At 43.9% G+C, this 13255-nt stretch overlaps 1 protein-coding gene across 1 annotated transcript in view; it reads right to left on the bottom strand.

Annotated features, from left to right (window-relative positions):
- LOC110531260 (ski oncogene) overlaps positions 1-11791 on the bottom strand; it is a 100742-nt gene extending 88951 nt beyond the window's left edge. The window contains exon 1 of the mRNA XM_036988862.2: positions 10134-11791. Within this exon, the coding sequence (XP_036844757.1) occupies positions 10134-11039 (906 nt within the window). The 5' untranslated portion in view covers positions 11040-11791. The remainder of the gene's footprint in view (positions 1-10133) is intronic.
- Positions 11792-13255: the final 1464 nt, after the last annotated feature.

Genomic DNA, 13255 nt, shown 5'->3' with positions numbered 1-13255 from the left:
AGTCACTCAGACAGTCAGGTATATTAATGCACTCTCCAGCCCTCTTGGCCTCTGCCGCTTAAACACGTCCCCCCGGATATCCACTTTCCGTGTGTGTGGAGGAGGGGTGGCAGGCAGTGTGAGCTTCTAGAAAAGCTCACTGAGGAGAGAGGGGAGAATACTATAAAGACTCATGAAACCAAACTATCGACCAACAGAGAGAGCAGCCACAGTAATAACACCAAATCCATGGGGGCTTAACATGATAATGTACTAATTATTATACTGTAACTTCCGTAGATAATGCTTCATGTGTCAGAACTACAGCCCCGTGTACTAACCATATGAATACACAGTTGTGCAATCAAACAGAAAATGCAACAACAAACAAAAAATCTATTCGAAAAATAAACAAACGTAACCTAGATCCTTCTATCCTTCTAGATCCGTTGTTTTGTCAAGTCTATCCAACAAGCAGCCTTTTCACATAGACAGATGTCCTGTTTGTTAGACTAACTTTAAAGCCGCAATATGTCACTTTTTGGGGGTGACCCGACCGAATTCACATAGAAATGTGAGTTATAGATCTGCCATTCTCATTGAAACCAAGACTAAAGGTTCTGTGTGGCTCAGTTGGTAGAGCACGGTGCTTGCAACTTCAGAGTTGTGGGTTCAATGCCCACGGGGGACCAGTATGAAGAAAATGTATGACCTCACTAGTGTAAGTCGCTCTGGGTACGAGTGTCCGGTAAATGTAAGAAGCGGTAGAGCTGTTCTACACTGAACAAAAATATAAATGCAACAACTTCAAAGATTTCGAGTTACAGGTCATTAGGCCCTAATCTATGGGTTTCACATGACTGGGAATACAGATGTGCATCTGTTGAAAAAAAAGGTAGGTTTGTGGATCAGAAAACCAGCCAGTATCTGGTGTGAACACCATTTGCCTCATGCAGCATGACTGACCTTTGCATGGAGTTGAACAAGTTGTTGATTGTGGCCTGTGGAATGTTGTACCACTCATCTTCAATGGCTGTGTGAAGTTGCTGGATATTGGTGGGAACTGGAACACCAATATATGTAGATCCAGAGCATCCCGAACATGCTCAATGGGTGACATGTCTGGTGAGTATGCGGCCCATGGAAGAGTATGCAGCCCATGGAAGAACTGAGACATGTTCAGCTTCCAGGTATTGGGTACAGATCCTTGTGACATGTGGCCGTGCTTTATCATGCTGAAACATGAGGTGATGGCGGCAGATGAATGGCACGTCAATGGGCCTCGGGATCTCATCATGGTGTATCTCTGTGCATTCAAGCTGACATCGATAAAATGCAATTGTGTTTGTTGTCCGTAGCTTATGCCTGCCCATACTATAACCCCACCGCCACCATGGGGCACTCTGTTCACAACGTTAACGTCAGCAAACCACTCGCCCACACAACGCCATACACACTGTCTGGCTGGCGTGGTTACATGTAGTCTGCGGTTTTGAGGCCGGCTGGACGTACTGCCAAATTCTCTAAAACGACATTGCAGGCGGCTTATGGTAGAGAAATTAACATTAAATTATCTGTCAACAACTCTGTTGGACATTCCTGCAGTCAGCATGCCAGTTGCATACTCCAACCAAAATTGAGACATCTGTGGCATTGTGTTGTGTGATAAAACTGCACATTTTAGAGTGGCCTTTTATTATCCCTTAGCACAGGATGCACCTGTGTAATGATCATGCTATTTAATTAGCTTCTTGATATGCCACGTCTGTCAGGTGGATGGATTATCTTGGCAAAGGAGAAATGCTCACTAACAGGGATGTAAACAACATTTGTGCACAAAATGTTAAAGAACTAAGCTTTTTGAGCATCTGGAAAATTTCTGGGAACTTTTATTTCAGCTCATGAAAACATGGGACCAACATTTTACATGTTATATTTGAGTTTGGTGTATGTGCTTAATTTCTATGCTTCCCATTCATAAGTTTCATTTTGGGGTCTTTTACTTTGGGTTTTGTACACCAGTTTCAAACAGCTGAAAATACAATATTTTAGATGGTACAATGATTCGCGACACAATAATTGCTTGCTTTGTCACATAAACTGAAACTAGGTGAACTATTAGTATTTTAGCAACCAGGAAATGGCGGAGCGATTTCTGCATAGAGCATCTATAAAAGGCTGTGAATTTAAAAAGGCTGCTGGCGGGGTGGAAATAAAAGGAATCGGCGCATTTCATTTATTCTCCCTCGCTGTTATCGCACTTTTTTGAAGATTTTCCCAGACACCGCAGTCAAGCGTGTCCCCTGTGATTTCCTGGTTGCCTCTCGTAATAATGCGTATTGTGATGACGTGTTGACCATGTGGTGATGCTATGTAGGCCTACTGTCTTTGTGGTGCGGCAAATCAATGTGGCAAAATAATTAACACGAGCTTAACTGCTAATTCAAATAAGAAACGTAATTAACTGGCGTTTCAAGCAAAAAAAAAAACAACTAACATCCAACTTGTCAAAGGGATGTTTTCCTGTGATGTTTATCAGTATGAAATACATGGATCTCATTGAGACTGAAAGCACTTTTAGCTTAGCACACTAAGACAACTCTTAGTATAGCGCTAAAATTCAGAGCCATTTATGACAATGTACTGTATATACTGTATACAAATTTAGAACCATATACAGTATCTCTCAACATACACAGAACATAACATGTACTTTTTGGTCTAATAGCCACTGTGGCAGGTAGATTTTTTTTAAATCTACCAGCCTTTCAGATTTTTTACCAGCCAAAATATATATTTTTTCCCGCTATAATTACACCAACAAAACACAAAAAAAATGGATGAGCATGCGTTTGTAATGTTTCTGAAACAATACATGTATTACTGGTAAGAAGTAATGTGGTATATTATTTAATCAAATTTTTTTGTGAAAGGAGTCTTTTAACCAAAATATCACACATGAGACAAAAATGTTAACCTGCCCCTTTAAAGGTGGAAGGTTACCGTGGTAACGTGACTCGGTTCATTTTGGTGCCTGTGAGATTGAGTCTGACTAGTAGAAGCATTGTCTTCTCTCTCTTTTTTATTTAACCTTCTTTAACTAGGCATGTCAGTTAAAGAACAAATTATTTTTTACAATGACGGCCTATCCTGGCCAAAACCTAACCCTGACGACGCTGGGCCAACTGTGGGACTTCCAATCACGGCCGGTTGTGATACAGCCTGGAATCGAACCAGGGTGTGTAGTGACGCCTCTAGCATTGAGATACAGTGCCTTAGACTGCTGCACACTGGGGAGATCTTCCCTAGCAGTTGAAACTCAAACATAGAAAAACAACCTAGCTTGTGAACAAAACAATGTAAAAAGTCAAGAAGCGCGAGATGGAATAGGCTATTTAGGATTCCTAGTTCTTTGACTTTGTGAGATTAATTTACCAGCTATGAAACAAAATGGCAGAAATAGTTTGAAAACAGCTACTGCAGTATTTATTTGACTATAAATGTGATCATACTTGACTATTTTTATTCACAAATGCGATTGAAATGTTCGCACTGTGGAGACCTGACCACCGCCAACGTGGTTTGTGGAAAAGATATTTTACACATCAATGTCAAAATCTAGCCGTATTTGGCAGGTGGCGGGTGTTAATGTTAGGCCCTGCATAGTAGAGGTCGACCGATTTATCGGAATGGCTGATTAATTAGGGCCGATTTCAAGTGTTCATAACAATCATATTTTTGGGCGCCGATTTGCCTATTTTTTTATTTTTTTATACCTTTTTAACGAGGCAAGTCAGTTAAGAACACATTCTTATTTTCAATGACGGCCTAGGAACGGTGGGTTAACTGCCTCGTTCAGGGGCAGAACGACAGATTTTCACCTTGTCAGCTCGATCCAATCTTGCAACCTTACAGTTAACTAGTCCAACGCAATAACGACCTGCCTCTCTCTCGTTGCACTCCACAAGGGGACTGCCTGTTACGCGAATGCAGTAAGCCAAGGTAAGTTGCTAGCTAGCATTAAACTTATCTTATAAAAAACAATCAATCATAATCACTAGTTAACTACACATGGTGGATGATATTACTAGATATTATCTAGCGTGTCCTGCGTTGCATATAATCTGACTGAGCATACAAGTATCTAAGTATCTGACTGAGCGGTGGTAGGCAGAAGCAGGAGTGTAAATATTCATTGAAACAGCACTTTTGTGCGTTTTGCCAGCAGCTCTTCGTTGTGCGTCAAGCATTGCGCTGTTTATGACTTCAAGCCTATCAACTCCTGAGATGAGGCTGGTGTAACCGAAGTGAAATGGCTAGCAAGTTAGCGCGCACTAATAGCGTTTCAAATGTCACTCGCTCTGAGCCTTCTAGTAGTTGTTCCCCTTGCTCTGCATGGGTAACGCAGCTTTGATGGTGGCTGCTGTCGTTGTGTTGCTGGTTCGAGCCCAGGGAGGAGCGAGGAGAGGGACGGAAGCTATACTGTTACACTGGCGATACTAAAGGGCCTATAAGAACATCCAATAGTCAAAGGTTAATGAAATACAAATGGTATAGAGGGAAATAGTCCTATAAATTCTATAATAAATACAACCTAAAACTTCTTACCTGGGAATATTGAAGACTCATGTTAAAAGGAACCACCAGCTTTCATATGTTCTCATGTTCTGAGCAAGGAACTGAAATGTTAGCTTTCTTACATAGCACATATTGCACTTTTACTTTATTCTCCAACACTTTGTTTTTGCCATATTTAAACCAAATTGAACATGTTTCATTATTTACTTGAGGCAAAATTGATTTTATTTATGTATTATATTAAGTTAAAATAAGTGTTCATTCAGTATTGTTGTAATTGTCATTATTACAAATAAATTTTTAAAAATCGGCTGATTAATCGGTATCGGCTTTTTTGGTCCTCCAATAATCGGTATCGGCGTAGAAAAATCGTAATCGGTCGACCTCTACTGCATACAGCTCCACTAAACACAATAATTAAACAATCATGCAACAAGACATTCATTGACGAGACGTTCATTGCACAACCACCCTGTGTGATAGATACATAGATATACATAGACAGAACTGATATGAGGTCAGACGAGAAGACAGGCATCTCTGTGTCTCTTCTAGTTGTGTAGTGGAGGTGAAGGAGTGATGGTGTCTTCAGCCGCCCTTGACAGGGGAAGACACGGCTGTCAATATCCCATTGATCCCTCAGAACCGTCAAGTTGATCTAACAAGGCAGGGCTCACTGTGCCCAGACCGCACAGACTAGTCACAGTCTGCCTGTGCAGAGATAGAGATTGGATTGGAGCCGGACTCATTTAGCTAAACCCTAAGTGAATTAGTGGCTTCCTTTCTCTTGGACCATGCTTCTGGAGAATATGATCATTTTCTCTGCCATGCACAGACACAAGCACAGGAATCATTGGATGATTCCTCAGCAATCACAACAACCCTCATGACAATACAAAGCAAAAAAGTCCCTCGTAAATCATTCCACATCATCACCACTACCTCAAAACTACCAGTCCATAGCTGTAATTGAGCTGTATAGAGTATTCAGCTGCAGTTGCTGCATTTTCACAACTGTAAAACCCCCTGAAAGCAGTGAAGAGGGATATTCTCTCTGTGGCCATTGATATGCATGGCTACCAGCTGTTGTACTGTCCGCAGCGAGGGTATGGCTCTCTGTCAGAAGGCCTATGCCTTGAATATGAAACAGGACATGGCCTCTATTCACTCAGGGAGTTCACTTCCTCCCACCCCCCCCTCCAACAAGCGACCCCTTCAGCTGGAGGCCAGATATCCCAAGGTGCACTGGGACATTTTTGGGCAGTGGAAGGGAAGTTTCAGCCCCTGCAAAATGGGGTCTGGAGCCCAGCCACACTTTGGGAGCAGTACTTTTGAAAACAACGAGGCCCCCAGACCTTGCTAAAGGGCTGACTCTGCAGAGTGAGAGAGAGAGAGAGAGAGAGAGAGAGAGAGAGAGAAAGTGGGGAGGGGGGGGCTGCCTGCTGCCTAGCTTGCACTGTACAAAATGGCATCTTTCTTACACTTTCTCCACCCTTTTGAGGCTACAAACTCAGACTAGTTTTAGGGTTCTGACATTTTCAAACTAAATTGCAACTGTAGACGAAAAGCATCCTCATAAACGTCCTTCAGATGACAGATTGAAACATCGAACACACCACCTCCTTCACAGCCTCTCTCCTTAGTTAACAACTGCTCTATGTCTCTAAAAGCCTTCCTCGCCACCCCGGAGTGAGAATGAAACACAGAGGGAAAACAAAAGAGAGAAAGAGAGGTAAGAGCCTGAGCAGTGGAGGATTGATTTAAACAGCGCTGGGCAAGTGTGGGTACATGCTTCATTCATGCCCATTCAGGAGGGTTGGCTTGTGTTATGGGCTTGCCCCCCCCCCCTCTCTCTCAGGGAGTGGCGGGTCTGGAATGCAACGTCTGTCGAAACTCTCTTGCTCCCAGCCTAGACTAACTACTAGTCTTGTCTGCTGGCTTCCCCAATGTGGCTTCTGTCAAAACACCAAACCGTGTCTGAAAGCCCTTCCACACCAGTCAGCTACAGTAAAGGGCCAAGCAGAGACAAAACCATTGACAGCGTTGTTCAAGTTAGTCTCTGAGTCTGAAGGTTTTTATATTTCCCTTTTCTCAGCTTACACAACCTAAAGCCGGTGATGCTGCCTCGAAACATGGTCGTTGGTGGAAACCTAAACTGCTTGTGCATAAACCAAGCCCCAACTGGAGGCTGGAAATGTTCTCTTTCCCATTCTCTCTCTCTCCCTCTCTCATTCATATCTCCTCCCAACAGATGGGGCGCGTATAAATCACACCGTCTTGAGGTGAAATAAAACCTAGCGAGCTACTAAATCTGCGGCTGCCATCCGTATCAAAACCTCCTGATGTGGAAAGCCACTGATTATGTTTGCGACCCACATGTGTACCAGCCAGAAACCAGCATTGGCATGTTGAACTTAAGAGACTTAGCCACCTGCTCCACACCCTACTGGTAACCTTTGAAACCATTCAATAGTTCCCTGTACTAACTCACTTGCTCATTCACTGTTGTTTGCACTCCCACAGTCGACACCTGCGCTCTCACATCTCAGATTCAAACGGATAATGCACTTTTACTGCAAATTCCAATACAGACTTTTATTGGGGGAAGTATGCTGCAATAAGGAAAGTATGCTGCAAAGAGCTTGTGGTGTGTGTGTGTGCGTGTGCGTGTGTGTGTCTGTGTGTCTGTGTAATGCACAGACTGCTTCTATCAAGCACAGGGCCCATGACCTCATAGAAGCAAAGAGTCTTGGAGCACAGGAAGTCCTTCAAGCTCACTTCCTGTGTCTGACTGTGAGACGGCTGCTAGGTGCATTCACAAACCTCCACAAAACCACCCGTTCCCCTGGCCAACAAAACACAGTAGTGACATGCTCTCGATACGTCGTCAAGCACAAGCCCACTCCGGTCTTTCTCTTCTGTGAAAGACATCTATCTCAAGGTAACACCCCAGGTGAAATGTGTTGCTGAAGGGAGACTTGTAGGCTACTATAGCGAGAGAAGTTTAGCAATAGGATCATAATTCTGCAAATATGATGTCCGTAGCATTGCCTTCACCAAGCCCCTCCTTTAAAAAAAGCAGAGGGAAATAAACAAAAATCTAAATAAAGAGTGGATTTAACTAGGCTTGGGACAGTGAATATATTAACAATTACTAACACACAGGGGTCTTTTGAGCCCATATAAAAATAGAAGAGGCCTTTAAATTCCTTTAGGTCGCCCCACTCAAACCTAAATACAGGGGCAAGAGCACGTGCAATGACAAGGCTCTGGCCCTGTTGACACACTGGCAAATAGAAGGGTAAAGGCTGTGCTAGAGAATTGTGAGAGTCCTGTTGGTAAACACTTCCACTTTGTTTGTATGGCCCACCGAAAAGTCTCCTAACATAATCACCCACTCTTCTTTCACCCTCCTTTCATGCCGAGAGGGGCAGCGGAGTAGGTAATTGGGGGGAAGGGAAGAAGTGTGTGTGTGTGTGTGTGTGTGTGTGTGTATGTGTGTGAATGCTCTCCTTTGTTGGGATCATATTATGTTTCCACCACAATACTCCTATCCCTGCTTCATCAACTCTATTCATGTGTAACAGTTCATGCAAATGGCCATGCTTACCTTTCATTTGTGGAGGGGGCTCTTTTATCAGTCTTAGTTGGAGGAAGACTGGAGGAGGGGGTGGACTGATCCCCCCTCTGCTCGCCTGCCTGCCCTCCCCAAAGCACAGACCTAATCCCCCCATAGGATTTAGATTCAGGGCTCTCTGTCTGCTGTAGTAGCAGCGCTAGGCTATAGCCTAGCCACCAATGTAAAAGTCAGGGTTAGGCCACCAGAGGCCCCCATGCTGTTCATAAAGCTCAATTACCCTCAAAAAAGTTAGCTTGGGTGGCATACAGGAGAGGCCACACTGAGACCCTTTTGCGTGTTTGATAAACTCCCCTCCACATCATTTAGGGCTCATCTGATGGGCTGCCATGGAAGCGCTGTGGGAATCCACCAGAGAAATCATGGCTAGCAGAAAGTGCTGCCTATGTATATCGATCAGCCCCCCCTCTTCTCATTAGAATATAACTGCTCTGAAATTTCAAGAAACACTGCATTTGGAGATAAAAAAAATTGTTAATATTTGATATTTTCCTGTTAAAATCAAATCAAATTTATTTATACAGCCCTTCGTACATCAGCTGATATCTCAAAGTGCTGTACAGAAACCCAGCCTAAAACCCCAAACAGCAAGCAATGCAGGTGTAGAAGCACAGTGGCAAGGAAAAACTCCATAGAAAGGCCAAAACATAGGAAGAAACCTAGAGAGGAACCAGGCTATGTGGGGTGGCCAGTCCTCTTCTGGCTGTGCCGGGTGGAGATTATAACAGAACATGGCCAAGATTTTCAAATGTTCATAGATGACCAGCAGGGTCAAATAATAATAATCACAGTAGTTGTCGAGGGTGCAGCAAGTCAGCACCTCAGGAGTAAATGTCAGTTGGCTTTTCACAGCTGATCATTAAGAGTATCTCTACCGCTCCTGCTGTCTCTAGAGAGTTGAAGACAGCAGGTCTGGGACATGTAGCACGTCCGGTGAACAGGTCATAGCCGCAGGACTGTTCTTTATCTGATACCACTAGCATATAGTAGGCTAACCCATTGCCACAAACACAGACATGAAAAGGGTAGTAGTAGCCTACTGGTTATTCAGTTGAAAAAGTAGACGTCTGCTACTGTAATGGCCTGTCGAGGCAGACGACTGACATATCTGCGTGCTCAAATAAATCCAGCCGCGCCAACCACCCTCATGGGAGCTCCACGCCACTACGCACGGATGAACCCCTCGTTAATGACACAGTGACACCTTGAAGGACCTGTTTTTCAAACACAGCTAGTAAGCCACAATACACAGCAAAGTGCGGAATGAGCGAGCGGCAGCCCACACCGCGAGACCTGGGGGGAGGGGGATGCGTGCAGACCTGGGGGGGATGCGTGCAGACCTGGGGGGAGGGGGATAAGTGCAGGACAGAGGGGAGGGAGTTTAAGCTATACACACCTACAGTGTTTTGCAACTTTAGAAATTATTACATTACTTCCTCGACCTTATACATCACATGGGTTTCGATAGTTGTTGTAACACCATTATTGGACCATTTGTTGGTAAATGGGATTGTATTTACAGTTAGGCCAATATAATTGATCCGTTGACACCCGCAGAAGTGTTTCACAGGCACATAATGGTTGTATTGCCACCAGAGCCGTTTAGCTATTCTTTGTGGACAATTAGTAACAATATGTGGAGAGTAACCCAATCTTGGAAGGACTCTCCTACAGTCTAAACTAGCCCATGGCTGGGACAAGTCATTGCGCCAATAGTCTATTCTGTTCTCGAGATACGAATCTTTGACTCTTAGTCCGAGATAACAGTGTATTTGCAAGAAGACAAAACAAAACGCAAGTAAAATAAAAGAGAAAAAACGTTAAATACAGAGTACATGTATTTGTGACAGCAGTGTAACAACATTCGTATAATGTAACAACACTTGCAACACTGTGTAACGACATTGTAACGACATTGTAACAAACTAGTTCAACTCACCCTGGATGCTTTCCTCTTATATTTATTGGCGAAATCAAATTTCTCTTTAATCTCGTCCAAATGCTGCTCCAGGCGCGCCTTCTCCTCTTTCCCTGTGTAATCCTGGTCCAAGAGGATGTATGCCCTCCAGTTGGCGGAGTCGAAGCCCCAGTGGCAAGTCCTGTTTTCCAACGATTTGTGACTGTGCACCACGAACTTATGGGTCGGGTACATGAGTCTGCAGTACATGCACTGGATGCAGGCTGCGTTGGGGCTGGTGTACAGCTCCGGGACGAAGAGACCCTTGCACTTTCCGAAACACTCGTGGTATATTTTGAGGCTTTTCTCCGTGAACTCCAGCTCCAGTGAGCCCGTGAACTCTTTCTTGCAGTGCGGCGGGTAGGTGCCTCCGTAAATCAGGGCATTGCACAGGCGCTCCGCATCCGTTTTGGTGATGAGTCCGCAGGAAGGCGCCGAGAAGGGTAGAATTCCCATGACTTTGAGGATTTCCAGCTGTTCTGCCGTGCACCTGGAGCAGTAGATGTGGAGGTCGTCGCACACCGAGTTGATCTGTTGAAGGGAGAAATCCCGCAGTACGGTGTTGAGGATCTGCGGCAGGCACAGCCGTTTCTCGCCGCCGACCACGAAACAGGAGACAGTCTCGGTCTCCAGGACCGTCTCGCACCTCTCAGTGGAGCGGTCGGAGGGGATGAAGAGTGGTCCCGGCATCACTGTCGGCGGCTGCATTGGAAGATGCAGCACGGGCTCGGGCTCTTTCCCATCCTTCTTGAACAGGAGGTCATGTGGCCATCGAGCAGAAAACGCCGCCGGTCCGCCGAGGGAGATCATAGAACTCAGATGAAACTGCTTGAGAGTTTGTTGCAGTCCTGGGTGAGGTTGGAAGCTTTGTCGAGTTACAGTCTCCATGTTTTCACTACGACTTTGAAAGCAAGAGTTCCTTTCAACTGGGGCAAACTAAAACAATTGAAAGCCACGATAGGTTCCGGTTCCTTGTAAATCCAAGGTCTCCGAGAATTAGCCAAGTGCAGAAAGCGCTTCATCAAACATCCACAAAAAAGTCCCGAGCAGTGAGTTTCCAACTCCGTTGACTAGCCTACTAAGCGAATGGTGACACGGGCGAGTCTTCCCCTGCAGTACACTCCTGACAGTCCATATCTAAAACGCGTCCCTCTGAAACTCCTCCAAAAATGAATAATGCTTTTGAAGTTTCAGAAAAAGTATCGACCGATAAAGCAAAGCCTCCTCCCTCTATGTATCCGGTATAAAACACAGTAATAACCCGCGTGGAACCTCCTTTAAACTGTGGAATACTGCAGTATAGCCGCACGCATACACTCCGTCTGCCCCTGCTGTTCGATATGCCTGTGTACTGGAGATGGCTAGTCTGTGAGCTGGGTTGCGCTTGCTCACTCACTCGCCCCTCTCTCTCCCTCGCAGCCCCTATCTGTGTTTGTGTGTGTCTGGCTCAGTCATTGAATCCCAGCCAAAAATGTGACTGACTCCGCAGGCTGGCTCTTCCAGGAACAAGTCGTCACTCCCCCACTTTTCCTAGCAGCCTTGTAAAAGTCGGAAAAAACACAAGGCTTAAGCGTGAATCAATTGGTTCACAGCTAAGAACGGCTGTAACCCACTGAGGTGTAATAAGAACGCTGTAACCGAAAGAGGATGGGTGGAGTTTGTAACAGACAGTCAAATTGTAACTTTGAGGGGAAATGCAAATTGTACGACTGACTGCGGTTTATTTATCGAGGTTAATTTTTTCAGGCTGGTTTAAACTGTTAATACGGAAACTAGGGGGGAAAAAATCGATATCAGGGTCACATATTTTCAAGGCATAGCAACATAGGACTAATAATTATTATTAATGAAATATCTGTAATAATTACAATAATCATTATTATTATTATGACTTGTATTTATTATTATTATGTGGATGCATGCACCATTCCAATTCCATTCATTTTACGCATAGGCCCACCTATTTTACGCATAGGCATAACGTGACAGCTATAGTTGTGCCAATTAATTGCACAACCACGGCTATACTTCACGAGCTGCCCTACAGTAGTAGCGCAGTCTTTGAAATGAAACAATTATGTTTGAGTCACTTTCCTCCGGGGTTTTGAGTATTAATTATAATGTGCAACATCGAGGGCACGAGATGAAATACGCACACTTCAAACTTATGAACAATTGAGCATTGCAGTGGGTGTTAGGTTACGATCAAGTCCAGCTAATCATTCCTATTGTGGTGAAAATAATTGGAAAAAGTGAACAAATTGCAAACTGAATTTGCACTGTGCATTTAAAATGTACATTGTTACTGGTCTGTAATTAACGTTTGTCAATTTGGCTATTTCTTCCATGAATTTAATTGAATGACTAATACAGCCTAATACATTTGTGGAGAATATAGTTCTACCTTTTTATTACAGGTCTTCATGGTCCCACCCCCAACATAATAATACATTTTTAAAAAATGATATAAGCCTTCATCAGATTCATAAAACGAACTGTATGCCAGTCAACACCAGGCATTGCAATTGTGTTCATTTGGTCAGCTCTGTTGTTGTTTGCTGTTATCTCCAATCAGAGGCGTCATGCGGATAGGTGGGATTTGTCCTGTTAAAAAAAATACTGCTAGCCACCTAGCAATTTTATGAAATTAGCTACCAAGAAGCTATTTCAGCCTATAAGGGAATGGAGGGTACAAAGTCAGTTGTACAACGGAATGCTTTCAACTGAAATGTGTCTTCCGCATTTAACCCAACTCCTCTTAATCAAGTTAGAGTAGCTAGCTTGTGTATTTTAGCTGGCATGCCTGCTGACATTGGTTGGTAAACTTTAGAAAATAAAGAAAAAGCCAAATGTACTGATTAAGACTCACATTCCTTTAAATCTTTTACCCAGTTTTAGTAGAGATGCAGAGAAGCATATTTAGGTTATTTAAAAAAGAAACCCCAGTCAGGAGGATACACACAGCTCAAGAGGTATGCTTAGATATTGTTTTTACATAGAAATAAGCATAATGATTATGGCTCTAGATAGCAGGAAAAATGTTAAATTCTCCAACTTACAGTCGGGGTCCTAGCCCCCCTCCGAATCACCCCACTGTCATCCTA

Source organism: Oncorhynchus mykiss, chromosome 9 (assembly GCF_057628025.1).
Source record: "Oncorhynchus mykiss isolate SJ-2025 chromosome 9, ASM5762802v1, whole genome shotgun sequence".
NCBI lineage: Eukaryota > Metazoa > Chordata > Actinopteri > Salmoniformes > Salmonidae > Oncorhynchus > Oncorhynchus mykiss.
This window is presented reverse-complemented; position numbering and strand designations above follow the sequence as displayed.